Here is a 16,201-nt window from a genome sequence, read left to right as displayed (position 1 = left end):
ATTTGCTGACATGTGACAGTGTATTCTAACGTAACCTATATCCACATGGCCTCACAGAGGCCATGACTCAAACCAGAATAGCTAAAATTCATTGAGAAGATGAAATGTTACCGAGAATGGGAGACAAATGGTACAACTACTTTGGAAAACGGCTTGACAATTTCTTATACATATTTTTCAATCTACACCAATCTTATGACTCAGCAATTCCACTCTTACAGACACCAAGATACATATGTCCACAAAGACACGTGCAATAACGATCACAGCCACCTTATTTAAAACTGCCCCAAACAGGAAGTAACCCAAATGCCCATCACAAGGAGCCTGGATAAACAAACCATGGTATAGTCATAAAATGGAATAGCATTTGGGTATACACAAGAGCAAGCTACTAATACATGTAACATCATGGATGAACATCAAAAGCATTATTACGCTAAATGAGAGAAGTCAGACACGAGCATACAGTGAATGATTTTCTTTATAGGCTGTTCATGAACAGGCAAATTAACCTATCTAGTTCCTCAGAGGCAGGAAAAAAATGAGGTGAGCTCTACGAATGCCCCAAATTCCTACATGGAGGAAGCTTCCAGGATGCAGAGAGGGGAGGGGGAACCAGTGTACTACATGGATTGAAGGAAAGGAGTTAAGAGTTCAGGCTGAATAAGCAAGAGTTCACTAGCCAGAGCACCAGAGAAGAGAGAGCTGCAAAGAACTCTTAAGATCTGCGGAAGGGCCCTCTGAAGCATTCAGCACAGTACTGATGAGCGGGGGCGTGTGTGCGTGTGCACGCGCGTGTGTGTTTGCACACACGTGTTTGAGGAAGCCACCCCCAAGGCTGGGGAAAGAACCACCAGAAAGGATTTGAGGAAACAGTGCTCACAAAGAGCTGGGAATAGTCCTTCTTCCCACAGCCCGACTGGAAAGCCTCAAGATTCAGCGGATATTGCACAGAAAACAGAAGGATCTTGCCTCAAAAGTGGGGAAAGATTAACGGTAGACTGGGCACTGCTCCTGTTCTCTCCAAGTAATTTAATTGCATTCCAGAGCAAAGCTCAAGAATATCTGTAGGAATAAAAAAATATCCAGCACCCAATAAGGTAAAATTCACCATGTCTGGTATCCAATCAAAAATTATCAGGGGGCTTCCCTGGTGGCGCAGTGGTTAAGAATCCGCCTGCCAATGCAGGGGACGCGGGTTCGAGCCCTGGTCCGGGAAGATCCCACATGCCGCGGAGCAACTGGGCCTGTGCGCCGCAACTACTGAGCCCACGTGCCACAACTACTGAGCCCGCGTGCCACAACTAGAAGCCACCGCAGCGAGAAGACCGCACACCACGCAGCAACGGAGACCCAATGCAACCAAAAATAAATAAGTTTAAAAAAAAAATTATCAGGCATGCAAAGCAACAGGAAAACATAACCCATAATGAGAATAATCAATCAATTGAAAGTGACCCTGAACTGACAAGAATAAGCAGACAAGATATTAAAAGAGGTATTATAACTATATTCCATTTGTTCAAAAAGGTAGGTAGGGGAAGATCCAAATCAAACATTTATAGAAGAAAATGTAAATACCTAAAATGAAAAATACACTGGATGGGATTATTGGCAGATTAGACACTGCAGTAGAACAGATTAGTGAATGTGAAGACAACACCATACAAACTTACCAAAATAAAGTATGGAAAGAAAAGACAACCTAAGTAAATAAATAAATAGACAAACAAAAGGACAATAAGTGAACTGTGGGACTTTAAGCAGCCTTCAAGCCTCTGAAGGAAGATGGGTGGGTGGAGGGATATTTGAAGAAATAATGGCTGAAACTTTTCCAAAACATGAGGAAAACTATAAACCCATAGATCCAAGAAACTCAAAAAATCTCAAGCACAAGAAATGTGACAGAAACTACATCAAAGGCACATGATAACCAAATTGCTCAAACCCAGTCATAAAGAGACGATCTTAAATGAATCTATATACAAAACAGAAACAGACTCACAGACATAGAAAACAAACTTATGGTTACCAAAAGGGAATGGGGGAAAGGGAGGGATAAATTAGGAGTAGGGATTAACAGATACAAACTATTATACATAAAATAGATAAGCAACAAGGATTTACTGTATAGCACAGGAAACTATATTCAATATCTTGTAGTAACCTATAATGGAAAATAATCTGGAAAAAATATATATATATAAATGAATCACTTTGCTGTACACCTGAAACTAGCACAACATTGTAAATCAACTATACTTCAATTAAAAAAAAAACCTTAAAAGCAGCCAGGGGCAGTGGAGGGGGAAGACACATTACACTCAGGGAAGCGATCATTAGCATAACAGCAGATTTCTCATTCAAAAAAAAAAAGCAAGTGAAAACACACTGTAGCAATAAAAGTACTGAGAAAATCTAGAATTCTGTACCCAATCTAGAATTCTGTACCTACCCAGCAAAAATATATTTCAAAAATGAAAGTGAATTAAAAACTTCCTAGGATATACAAAAGCTGAAAGCTGAAATAATTCATCACCAGCTGACACGTACTACAAGACATGTTAAAGATAGTCTGGGCGAAAGGAAAATGATATCAGATGGAAATACAGCTTTACACAAAAGAATGAAGACCACTAGAAATGGTAATTACATGGACAGATATGTAAGATTTTTCACTTATTACTTATAACTCACTAAAAGATAATTAACTGTTTAAACAAAAACTAATAATGATGTGATGTGAGGTTTAACATAAGTAGAAGTAAAATTTATGATAAAATAGCACAAAACTCAGGAAAGGAGAAATAGTAGTATACTACTGTAAGGCTCTCATAATATACGTGAAGTAATAACACTATCACTTGAAGGTAGACTGTGACAAGCTAAAGAAGTATAATATAAACCTTAAAGCAACTACTAAAATAATGAGTTATAGGTAATAATACAACAAAGAAGATAAAACAAAGTTATTTTAAAAGTTCAATTAATCTTAAAATGATAAAAAAAAAATAAAGAGAAAAAGCAGTAATAAAGAACAGGTGAGAGAAATGGAAAACAAGTAGCAAGATGATAGATTTAAACCTCACCATATTAGTAATCACATTAATGTAAATAGTTTAAATCTCTTAATTAACAGGCAGGGATTGTCAGATTATTTTTTTTCAAAAAAGACAAAGAATAGAAAAAATATACAATGATAATGTTAATCAAAGGAAAGCTGAAATGACTATATTAATAACAAAGTAGATTCTAGATTAAAGAACATTCCCAATGATATAGAAAGGCACTGCATAATGATGAAAGGGTAGTAAAAGCATCAAGAGAATATAACAAACCTGAACAGTTATGTATCTAATAACAAAACTTTCAAAACATATGAAACAAGAACTGATAGAATTGCAAACAAAAATAGGCAAACATACACAGTCTGAAATTTCATTACCCCTTGTTATAGACTGAACTGTGTCCCCACAAAATTCATATATTGAAGCCCTAACCTCCAATGTGATCATATTTGAAGATGGGGCCTTTAAAGAGGTAATCAACATTAAATGAGGCCATAAGGGTAGGGAACTAACCCAATAGGGCTGGTGTCCTTATATGAAGAAGAAGAGACACTAGGGAAGCTTTGCACACAGAGGAAAATTCATGTGAGGACACAGTGAGAAGGTGACCATCTACAAACTAAGGAAAGAGGCCTTAGGAAAAACCAAACCTGTCAATACCTTGATCTGGGACTTCCAGCCTCCTGAACTGTAAGAAGATAAATTTCTGTTGTTTAAGCCACCCAGCCTGTGTTATTTTATTATGGCAGCCCTAGCAAACAAATATACTCTTTCTCAATAATTAATAATTATTTTTATCAATAATAATAATTGATAATTATTGCAGAAAATAAGCAAGGATACATAAGCTTTGAACAATATTATCAAAAACTTGACCTAATTGACATTTATAGAACATTTCACCTAACAGCAGCAGAATACACATTCTTTTCAAATGCATATGGAATATTTAGCAAGGAAGACCATATTCCGGGACATAAAACAAGTCTAAATAAATTTTAAAGTATTCAAGTCATACGAAATATGTCCTCTGACCACAATGGGATTAAATTAGGAATCAGAAACAGGAAGATCTCAGTAAAATTCCCCAAGTATTTGGAAACTAAATAACACACTTCTAAATAGTGCATAAGTTAATACATCATAGCAAACTGGGTTTCTCCCAAGAATGCAAGTTTGGTTGGCTTTACATTCAAATATCAATCAATTAACTAAAACAAAACAAAACACAACAACAACAACAACAAAAAACCCTCTTATAAAATCTAACATCCATTTCCTGGTAAAAAAGTCAAATAGGAATAACAAGGGACTTCCTCAACTTCATAAAATTGTCTATGTGAAACCTACAGCAAACATCATACTTAATGATGAAAGACTAAATGCTTTCCCTTTAAGATCTGAAACAAGGCAAGGTTTTCTGCAATCAATATTTCTATTCAACCTTGTCCTAGAAGTTCTAATCAGTGCAATCAGGCAAGAAAAGTAAATAAGAGGTATCCAGTTTGGGAAGGAGAAAGTAAAAACTGTCTTTAATCACTGATGACATCATTGTTTATGGAGAAAAAGCTGATGAAATCTATGAAAAAGCTCCAGAACTAACAAGTGAGTTTAGCAAAGATGAAGGGTACAAGATCAATGAATGTACAAGCTGATTGTATTTCTACATACCAGCAATAAACATCCAAAAATTGAAATTCAAACAGTATTACCATTTATATTAGTATCAAAAATATGAAATACTTAGGGATAAATCTAACAAAATTGCAAAAGACCTATAAACTAAAAACTACAAAACACTGTGGAAAGAAATTAAAGAAGATATAAGTAGATGGAGAGATATACCATGTTCATGGGTCAGAAGACTCAATGTAATTAAGACACAATTCTTCCCATAGAATCTATAGATTCAACAAAATCTCAATCAAAATCCCAGAAGGTTTTTTTTTTATAATGGACAAACTGATTCTAAAATCCATATTTAAATGCAAAGCACTTAAAACTCCCAAAACAACTTTGAAGACTGCACATATTTAAGTGTACAATGTGATGTTTTCTATTATATTTTGAAAATGTGTCTTTAGTATAAAAACATTAAACTAAAGAGTTTCAAAGAAAGTATGTTCTTGAGATTCTACATAACTAATAAATATGAGGTACTGAATGAACACCTTGAATCCTAATTTTCAACAAAGCAAATGCTCCTCTGAGACTGATAAAAGGAAAAGCAAATACGCAGCACACAGACCACAGCTCCGTATTCCTTGACCAATGGCTGACAAGGAGAACCCCATGTGCAACTACCAATGGACTGGAATTGGCAGAGAACTCTTTCCGACATGCCATTCCAACTTTAAAGCATGCTTTGCCCATCCCCAAACTTTCCCCTGCTATTCAAGTTGTCTAGAATGCTGGTAACTTATAGTTTTCTATTGTGACCATTTCTAGTCCCACCCTCCCCCAAGTCCTTCCTGACCACTTCAAGTTCCTCAGCAATCCTACAGCAGTCTCATCACTCAATCACATATCCCCTGGTGTTGATCCTGTCAAGCCTGTCAAATGAGGCAAAGTGTCCTGCACCAAGCAGAAGTCTTCTCACCGGTTCTGCCACCTGCAGTACAAGCTCTATGACCCGGGGCAAGTCATACCTCTCTTCAAGGGAAAGGATACCTGCCCCCTCCTACCTACTAACCAAGCTACTGTAAATAGTCAAAGCTATGGCAGTTACCAGTTATGAACACTGGCAGTCTATGGGAATCACTTGGGCAGAGTTTTTAAAACAGCTGTGCCTAAGCTCCACCCCAGACCAATTAAAACAGATGATCTGGATATGGGACCAGACTACAAATTTTTACAGATCTCCTCCAGTGATTCTGCTTTGCAGCTGGGACCGAGAGCCTCCACTACATAATGGACCGTACTATAAGAAGCTATTCCTCATACATGTAAGGCACTATTATTACGTACTTGTTCAGATGTTTGTTTCTGGCTTTTTCAAGAGACTGTATACTTTTTGATAGCAGGGCTCTTGTACTCCATGCCTATAAAAGAGGGACGAAGGTGCTGCTACCATGAAGTTCATGACATTGGCAGGGCCCTTCTGTGCTGTAACCACTGTTCAACAAACGGGGCACTAGGATGCAAGATCAAGACCACACAGCCCAACAGATAAGGGATATGGGCTCAGACCCAGTCTCCACCCCAGTCTCATGCTCAGACAGGAGTAGGCATTCAAGGAGCTGACAAACACAGCCCTCTATCGTAACCCCGCCAGTTGGCACATACTTCCCCCCTCCCTCATATTTCAGTTATTTGTTTACACGCCTTCTCTCCTGTGTAATTTCCTAGAGGCAGGACACCAGGCGCTTATCCATTTGTCTTCCGAGGCCCCTGCACAGTGCCTGGTAGACAGTGAACCATGGACCCTCAATTAATATCTGTTGACTGAATGAACTGGCCGTATTCTGTGGGCCAGCGGGGTATACTGTGACCTTTTATTCCTTGCAAATACCTTTATTATAACCAGGGAGAAAGAGGCACTGTGTTCCTGTGATTTTCTTGCGGGCTGGGCAACAGCTAGAAGCCTGGAGGAAGGAAACAGCAGAGGTGCTGTAGGGAGGCTGAAGCCATTTCAATGGCTGGATGGCGGAGGAATTCATTTCAGATAGTGTAATAACATCTGCTCACGCTTCATCTGTACATAACATCTCCATTGTGAAGTGAGCCTAGACAGGATTAGACTGCCTTTGTTTTCACCTGATACTGTGCTTTCATTTCTCCCAAAGAGGCGGGGCCAATGAGTGCAGGGGGGAGGGGGGGAGACGGGGAGGGGGAGGGGGGAGGGGGGAGACGGGGACGGGGGTGGGGGGAGGTCAAAATGCTGAAGCATTTAGCAGGCTCAGTTCAGGAATCTAAATTGCATTTAATTGTTAGGAAGGGTAGAGAGCAAGGCTGCGGGTTCCACAAGGACTCCCTGAGGGGTTCAGGGTAATTAGTGCTGGTCTTGATTGTGAGGTCTCTTTTTAGAAAGAAAAATCTCTGCAAAATTGAGCGAGTAAGTGCTCCACAGCAGTGCAGAAGGGTAACATTCTGCTCTGCTCTGCGAAAATGCAAAACCTCACAGACCTCTCTGCTAGGTTCTCTGGGCTAATGTTCCGGAAGCAACAGTTACCCGCACAAAGGCTAAATCAGCACAATCCAAGCTATATTTTCCTTTCAGGAAAGAGGATTTAGGTGTGGGTTTTCATACCTGGAAACTTTCAGTAGCATTCTACTAGGGGGGGCAGATACTGAGCAAAAACACCAAGCAACTTGACTCTGAAGTTAAACGCCACAAAAGTTTCCTGCATAGGCAGAGTGGACCCCAAACCTCTGGGGTGGTCCTGCCCAGAGATGTTTCCACCCACCAGCAGCCACGGGACCCAGGGTACAGGGACACCCTCTGCATACCACACACTGTCCCTAAGCTTCCCAGCAATAGTGTTTGTTAAACTAAAAATAGAATGCAGCACGACTCAAAGTGATGTGAAGTAGCTGACATTTTGACAAATTCTCACTCCTCAGAACCTTACATAAATTTCCGGGAAGACGAATGCAATAAATGCCTAATTATTAGACTCAGAGAAAGGACTGCTGAACCTAGTAACGCGCCGCCTCCCGGCGTCTGCTCTGTTTAATTCAAACGCCGTGGAGGACCAAGACTCGTTACATGGCTCTGGTTAACTTACACTTCTGCAACAATGCCAGTGCACCCTCACATTCCCATAGAGCTAAGCACCCTCTTCCTTTGCAAGAAACACAGGCTACGAAGCGAGTCCGCGAAACTGCCAATGTCCTACTTCCATTCCAGGAAAGGAGTCCAAGGAAGTGTGTTCAAGAGGGAGTTGGATTAGAAAATTACGCCAGAACTGTCCCCCACTCCATGTGGGCTCACCAGGGCGCCGCCGGCCTCCCACCAGGCAAAGCCCTGCTCTCCCTCCCTCTTCCTTTCCTGCGCAAGTAACACGCGCATACACGGGCACACGCGCGCACAAACAAGGACACACGCGCACTCGCGGACACATGAGCACGCGCAGAGACAAGGGCACAGGCGTCAACGAACGTGCACGCGCAAACAAGAGTGCACGGGCACCCGTACACACTTGCACATCGGCACTCAGACTGGGGTACGCGGGCACACACAAGCAGACGCGCACACCAACCCAAAAGTGCCCCCGCCCCGTCCCAGCGCCCGGCGCGCCCGCGTCCCCGCTCCCAGCACCCTGACCCTTGCTCCAGCGCCCCTCCCCCGTCTCGGGGCTCCCACTCACCTGGCGCCGGTGCCGGCGCACCCGCGCCCCGCGCGCGCACCCTCCAGGCGGCCCGGGTGTCAGGGCGCGCAGCCGCATGGCCGCCCTGCCCCCCGCGGAGAGCCGGGCCGGGCGAGGAAGGCCGAGGCAGGCGCGGACCCCTCTCCGGCGGCGGTGCCAGGCAGGTATGCCTCCTGAGCCCCTGCGTCTGGGAGTCAGGAAAAGCTCGATCCCCGGAGCCCCGGAAAGAAGCGGCCGCCAACTCCAAGTCCACTCTGCCGTCAGAAGTCAGATGCCGGGAACAAAAGCCAGAAGAGTGAGCGCACGGTCCCCCGGCGCCCCTCCATCTGACACGAATTAGCCCTCCCTCCCCCACCCCAGACCGCAGCTCCAGAGAGAAGGCAAAAGGCTTCTCAGCCAAACCCAGGAAAAGTGGAGAAGAAACGCCTCCTAGGGCAGGGCTGGGGGGCAAACCTTCCATTGCCCTCCGTCGCCCTCCGCCCTCCCACTGGATTACCCCCGCCTCTGGCTGGAGTACAGCTTGACTAGGATTTCAGACCTCTCCAAGAATGCAGACCCAGGGGTTTAAAATCAAAACCCGCAGGCTCTGTGGCTTCGGGGATTTTAAATCTTGTATACTGTCCAGTAAACCTGCATCTGTAATGGTCAGTATCATTGGTAATCTACACTGCTAGCAAACAGTGGCTTTGGAGTGGAAAGAAGGAAAACTGTAATGCAGAAAGGCCTTCGTTCCAATTTGCTTCTTCAGCTAAGAAAAACAAGCAGCAGCAGCCTTGCCAAAGAGGGATGAGAACCAGGTAGAGGTTCCAGCAAGCTCTAAGCAAATGATTATGGGGCCTTCCACACCTGGGGCCTGGGATCCACCACACCCCTCCCTCTCCTTACCATCGGAGTGCCATCCAGCTCCCAGCAAATCACAACCCGTTTTCCTCTCTGGGTCTGTGATTTTAGAAGGAAATTTAAAGCCTGTTGTTAATTTTTTTTAAGGAGATGAAGGTGACTGGGATGGTGGAGACCAGGTGTCACATGAAGAGGAAGTCAGACGCCTGGGAAGTGGAAGGGTCACTTAGCCGGAAGGACAGCCCAGAGGGGTGGGTGGGCAGGACCCACAGACAGAACGGCCCTGCTTCAATGCCTGTCAGACCCCACAGGACTGAACTGCCTTGGGCTGGGGTCGTGGAGCAGTGGATCTAAGCTTTCCACCACGGAAAGCTCTGGCAACCCACTCCTGGGGAAGGCTGCCTTGATAGTGGACATGTTCGGCTGAGGCCACGTCCTCCCTTCCGTGGGGTCGTGTAGAGGAGGCCCATGCATAGTAGTACATGGCCTAGGGAGCTGTATGGCCTCAGACCTGCTGGCTCTCCGTGTGCCCACAGCAGAACTGTGTGCCCTAGTGACTTGGCCTGCCTCCGTGCCCAGCCCAGGGTGCAATACTAACGACCTGTGTTGGTGTAACACTTCAGATCTTCAACTCCGCTTGCAACTCCAAATGTCTTAGCTTCGGAGAGCAGTCTGGGTGGGCTAGACCTGGGCCTTTATGGTTAACACATGTGCGAATTCCAGCCATCAATTCAAAGGCCAGCATTAACCTCTCAGGTTCTGGCACTGAATACCCATCTTTCCATTTCTGGGGTGGAATAGCAAAGCTGCTCTTCAGCTTTCAACCACACACACACACACACACACACACAACATGAACACACCATTCTGTCTTCTGATTCCTTGCCTGGCAGCCCCCCATTCATCCTCATTTCCCTCCATCCTTCAAATAAGATTATTATTCATCTGTCTCTATAGTCATTCGTTCGTTTGTTCATTAATTCATTTTCTAGATTCATTCATCATTATTCACTTTTCCTATAGCGTAGTTAAACTTTAGTTTTTGCAAACATGTCTCAGTGCTATTTCTTCATACATATCCCTCACCCCCACGTGACTGCAGGATCCCTAAGAACACACATCTGTATCGGATTCATCTGAGTCCCCAGCACCTAACACAAGATGGAGCGCAGCGCTGTGTCTGCAAGCTGAGCCAGAAGCACATTATTCTGCTGTCTGGGGGCCCACGATGCAAACGCTTCTTCCAGAGGTCAGCTGGATCTATCCCCAGTCTCACCCATGGAACCAGCAGAAGGAACCTGAATCCCAGCAAAGAACAGGTAACTCCCAAAATGATAAAGCTCCTTGAACTCAAGGACCGAGCTCCGCACTCCATGGGGCCCCTGGAAGTGATGGTCCTGAGCACCAGCGCTCCTAGGCCCGTGGCTGCCAGATTGGAAGACAAACGGGTGTTTTCACAGGGACACCTGAATCTCCTCTCACTTGATTAAAAGATACATCGTTCAGAAGATTCCCACACTTCATTACTAATAATAAATCACGTGAATGTGATCACACCTCACAGATGATGACAACGAAGTGAGAACCAGGGATCACAGACAGTCGTTTGGCTACAGCCCAGACCACCACAGCCCAAGTGAACCTCCCCAAATACAAAACTGGGACCCCTGCCGGGACTCCCCGCTTTGCCAGCTGGCCCCCTCTCCAGCGCCCTCTCCCTCCACCCTCCTGCACCACCCGGCCCCGCTCACCCCCAGGCTCCTCCTGCCCTGCATCCCTCAGAGGCAAGCTGAAGTGTGAGGGTTTGAGGCCAGCTCAGCCTAGGGACCCCAGGGGAACCCAGAAACCAGGGCAGGTATGGGGCCAGCTACTCCAGCTGTGCTGCCAGCCTGGCCTGCCCCTGGTAAGACGGCAGTCCTCCCTGCTTCTCGCAGGCCGGACCGCCTGCCTCTGACTTCCGGCTGCACCGAGTCCCCAGCAACAAAGGAGGTTCTTCCTGCACAGGACGGACTTCAGGGGGCCCGGGTCCAGACTGTGAGGGCAAAGCTCCAACACCAGGCCTTGGGGCTGCATCACCAACCCGGGCTGGGAACCCAGACTGGACTGGGGACAGAAGCCCTGCGGTGAGACCGACCCCAACACGGGATGCGAGGCTGGCCCATCCAGGACCCCAGGGTTCTCGTCCAACTGAGCGGAGGGAGGCTGCTGCCACACGCCTCCTCGCTCACACACCCACCCAGCCATCCCGGAATGCTGATGGGCAGCCTTGTGTGCCTGGCATCGCGGGGACTCCAGTGACGAACGACTCCCCTTCACCTGATGGCAGAAACATCTGCATGTGGCGTTATGAGGGGGCACTGAGCCCCTCACGGGACTCTGGGGAAAACAGGCGACAGGTGGGCTGAGACCTGGAGGAGGAGTGGACGGGAAAAGAGCCGGGGGACCAAGCACTGTGCATAAGGCAGGGTGTTTGCGTGAACTGAAGCACAGTGTGCGTTCGGGGCGTGGACCGCAGGCAGGCAGGCAGAGGCCGCATCCTAAGGGCGGGCATGGGGGTGGTGAGCTCGGTCCCGGGAGGAGTGGAGAGGAAGGGGACCCTCCGAGCAAGTCAAGGCCTGACCCCGAGGGCAGCAGGGATCTCTAGCGGTGAGCGGGAAGGAACCACGTGAACACACTGTGTCCTGGGGACCACCTGGCGGTGAAGGGGTTTACTAACACGGAAAGGAAGACAATTACAGTGATTGCTGTGTCGGGGGACTGGAATCGGATGCTGGTGTAACTCATGGTTTCAATGTAGAGACACAGAGACTGACAGAAATCAAAACTGATGCACATGTGCACACACACATGCACACACACCCATGCACAAGCATGCACCCATATACACACATGCATATATACACTCCCCACACTCCCCAGCTCTGTCCGGGGTGGGCGGCCTGAAGCAGCCCCCAGCAGTAGTGGTTACATCCAGCACCCACGTCCCGGTTTCAAAGTACTGTTTCCCAGTGAAAGAAATCAGGGCTCCTTGGAGACATGGCTGATTTCAGATCTGAGCCAGGGATACTACATATGAACCTGCAATGTGTTTTTTGTTTGTTTGTTTTTGCCAGAGGGTAAAGGAATGCTCCCAGAATGACGGAGCTGCATCACCAGGGCACTGGAGTGGGCTTGCAGAGATTGCCCCTGGCCAAACCTGCGACAACTTGAACATCGAAATAAATAGTGATAATATTGATTATAACCCATTCAATTAAATAGGAATTCATGAGTCCATGAGTCCTACCGATGGAAATAAATAGCTAAATGAACACACTGTGGGTCTGATGAGACGTAGATGCCTGCGTGGTCTCAAGGCACCTCCTGACCTGGAGGGATGAGGGCGGTGGAGGGCGCAGGAGACAGGTAGAGGGGGCGGGGTACGGAGATCGTAGAGGTTTTTAGCCTCCACTCATCATGGGAACTCACAGAGGAGAGCCATGATCCACCATTCTGCCCCTGTCACTCTTTGGAGAAGATTCACATAGCCTCAAAGTATTGTCCCTTATTTGTTATAAAAGGGAAAACAGCAAGTCTGCGACAGAGCCGGCTGGCCATGCCAGCCTGAGTGACCGTGGCCTTCGATGGGACACACCCACCATGAGAGCACTGCTCTACTGCACAGAGGCACAGCCTGACCCTGATCTTGACCAGGTATCGCCAGATCCGAGCGAAGGACACAGGGGCCCAAATCTGGGGTCCCTGGGAGCTGAGCGTGGAGGGTCCGTCTGCCGGCTAGATGCACCCACATTCCCAGCCCCAGAGTCTGCAGTGGGGGTCACCAAACACTCCGAGCAAATGAGTCCTGTCTTCACCCCTCCGTCCCCATCACACAGAAGATCCACCACGGGCCAGTCACACCCATCCATGGCTCTGTGACTCCGAGTGCCAAGGGGTTTCCAAGAGCCACCTAAAGCACTTTCAAAAGCACTTTGCCTCTGATAACAAAAAAGGCTCTTGCTTGAGTTTTTTTTAAATGCAATTCTTTTTTTTTTTTTTAATAAATTTATTTATTTATTTGTTTTTATTTCTGGCTGTGTTGGGTCTTCGTTACTGTGCCCGGGCTTTCTCAAGCTGCAGCGAGCGGGGGCTACTCTTCGTTGCGGTGCACGGGCTTCTCATTTTTGTGGCTTCTCTTGTTGCGGAGCACGGGCTCTAGGCACGCGGGCTTCAGTAGTTTTGACGTGTGTGCTTAGTAGTTGTGGCTCACGGGCTCTAGAGCGCAGGTTCAGTAGTTGTGGCGCATGGGCTTAGTTGCTCCGCGGCATGTGGTATCTTCCCACACCTGGGATGGGACCCGTGTCCCCTGCATTGGCAGGCGGATTCTTAACCACTGCGCCACCAGGGAAGCCCTCTTGCTTGAGTTTAAGGAGCTTCTGATACCAGTAAGCTGTCGCCAGCTCTCATCTGCAGAAACCTCCATGCTTGGCCTTCTCTCCTTGTCGGAAGGCAGGGGCACCAGTCATGCTGGCCACTGGAGGCCCAGGGAGCATCTCTAGAGGCTGGCCTCGCACGTGGGCCCTGCTCAAGCACAGCCCTTGGGCAAATCCTCTCTCAAGACCGTCCTCCTCCTCCCTTCCCCGCTCAGCCAGCTCCTGCTCCATCCCACACCCGGGAGGGCAACAGGACGCAGTGGGCCTCGAGGGGCACTGGTCACATTTCAGTACCTCCTGACGACACCCAGGAGCCCCGTGAGTCCATCTCACTGACGGCAGTAGGGCCTGTTCCTCAGACGATGAGGGAGGGCAGGACGGGGCACAGGACACAGGGGAAACCAAGTCCCCAGGGGATCCAGGGGTGTGGGGTGAGGGGGCAGAAGACTGCAGAGCCAGCGAGCAGAGGCACATCACCTAACCCGGGGACATCCCTGGGGCTAGAGTCAGATTAAAGGTGCCGCATGTTTGGCGCTTGATCGGCGACGACGGTCCAGCAGCAGGAATGACCTCCTCCTAGAGGACACAGGACTGTAGGGCTGTGTTCCCACTCCAGGCTTTGTCCTCCACACCCCTGTTTCTCACCAAAGTCATAGTAAATCCACCTCAATGAACCTGTACCATGAGTCCCCTGACCTCAAGGGAGGTCACCTAGTCCTGCCAATTTCACCACAATGTCTTAGTTGGCTACGGAGTTCAAGGCGACTCCCATCCTGAGCTCACAACCCCCTCCCCTCAAGGGGAGTCCTGTGGCGGTGACAATGGCGGCCCCACGGGGTGGGCGCACCATTCAGGGACCCAGATCCTTGGGGCGCGTCAAGGGCGGCTCTTCACGGGCACGTCTCGTGGCTCCCTTTCAGGACAGGGTGACCTCCTCAGCGTACCGCTCTGGGCCAATGCTAAGAAAGTGAGAACTGCTTCTCATTTCTCCTCCACTCTCCCCTTTCACACGTTTCCTTCCCTCGCCTTCAAAAAGCACAGAAAACGTGCTTCCTCTACAAAAATCAGCCTCCAGTATGCGCTTTTCCCCCCTTCCCTGCTCAAAAACAACAACTGTTTCATTAAAGAACAGGCAGAGAAGAGCAAAAGAAAGGGATAGACGAAAAGGCTGGCGCCTCCCCCACCCCCCGCCCCGGGCGTTTATGTCCCCCTGTCCTGGCCATTCCTCCTCTGTCTCCTTGTCATCCCTAGAGAGAAGGAAGGGGCTAGGGAGACAGGGCTGCTTCCTGGCGGGGTGAGAGAGGCGTCCTAGCTGCCTCACCTGCCCTGCGGAGGGAGACAAGGGTGCAGCAGTGAGGATAAGGGCAGGGTCTGTGGAGACACCAGCAAGCCACGGGGCCCTGGCTGTGTGCGCTCCTGCCCCAAGCGGACACCAAGGCCTCCTGCTCAAACCCAAGAGAAGAAAGCGAACCCCACACACCACGTTCCTGCCTCTGTCCTCGCAGGCACCGAGCGCATCCTCCCATCCTCCCGCCTCAGCACCGACAGGCTCCCCCTGCTCTGGGGGAAAACATCTGCAGGAAGGGGCAGGGGATTGAATAATAAATAGCAGACTAGTGCATGAAGTCGAGTTTTCTCTCTGCACACCGAGATGACCCCACCGGGAGGGAACCATAAGCCTGGAGGGTCCTCTGCCCTCCGCGAGCGATGCTGGTCTCTTACACTAGAATCTCACACCCAGAGACCTGCCCGGGGTCGCAGAGCTGAACACCCCGAGCCCCCAGCCCCCCAGTCCTCGTGTCCATTCTCAGACCTCTGCGGCTCCTGACAGCGCCCGGGGACCTAGCGGGGGCCCCGTCCTACCCTAGTTAACCTCGGGAAACGGGCCAGTGGAAAACTGGTAGGTGGCCCTTGTTTAGCACTGCGGGGAGATGAGGGTTGAGGACGACCAGAGCTTACGCGTCACGCGCCACCAAGGGTCTCTGCACCGTCACGTGACCCCAAGTGCGAAGTGACCCCCCAGAACTAGTTCCTCAGCAAAACCTTGAGACCCACAATTATAAGACGTATTCTGCCGCTTTCAGCACAGAACACCGAAAGCGGAGAGAGAACGTGCAAGTCCGAAGAGAGGAGACATGGTTCATCTGGCCTTTTAAATTCCTCCAGGGTAGGCAGACCTTGTTCTGATTGTACTTCGAAGCTACTGCATTTTTTACAAATTGAAGGTTCATGGCAACCCTGCGTCGCACGTGATGGTTAGCGTTTTTTAGCAATAAAGTATTTTTAATTAAGGTATGTACGTTGTTTTTTTAGACACAATGCTACTGCACGCTTCATAGACAAGAGTATAGTGTAAATGTAACTTTTATACTCACTGGGAAACCAAAAACTTCGTGTGACTCACTTTATTGTGATATTCACTTTATGGCCACGGTCTGAGGTGTGCCGGTACAACCAAACTGAAATGCTTCAGAGTGGGTTTTCCCTAACAGAGGAAAATCTAGATCATGGTCGGGTCTTGTGACGGGCCGCAAAATGCCAGCAGGGCAACGGACAGTCCCCACCTCCC

The 16,201-nt window shown here is 48.1% G+C and overlaps 1 protein-coding gene across 3 annotated transcripts in view; it reads right to left on the bottom strand.

The window, feature by feature from the left end:
- The window catches only part of TNS3 (tensin 3), a 234,898-nt gene that overhangs the window by 186,942 nt on the left and 31,755 nt on the right, over window positions 1–16,201 (bottom strand). Inside the window, exon 1 of one of the 3 annotated variants that reach the window (XM_082471503.1) lies at window positions 8,381–8,907. The exons of the other annotated variants lie outside the window; for them this stretch is intronic. Coding sequence (XP_082327629.1) covers window positions 8,381–8,458 — 78 coding nt within the window. The 5' untranslated portion in view covers window positions 8,459–8,907. Of the gene's footprint in view, window positions 1–8,380; window positions 8,908–16,201 lie in introns of those variants that run through there. 3 annotated transcript variants of the gene reach the window in all.

This window comes from Balaenoptera physalus (genome assembly GCF_965194825.1).
Source record: "Balaenoptera physalus genome assembly, chromosome: 8".
Classification (NCBI taxonomy): domain Eukaryota; kingdom Metazoa; phylum Chordata; class Mammalia; order Artiodactyla; family Balaenopteridae; genus Balaenoptera; species Balaenoptera physalus.
This window is presented reverse-complemented; position numbering and strand designations above follow the sequence as displayed.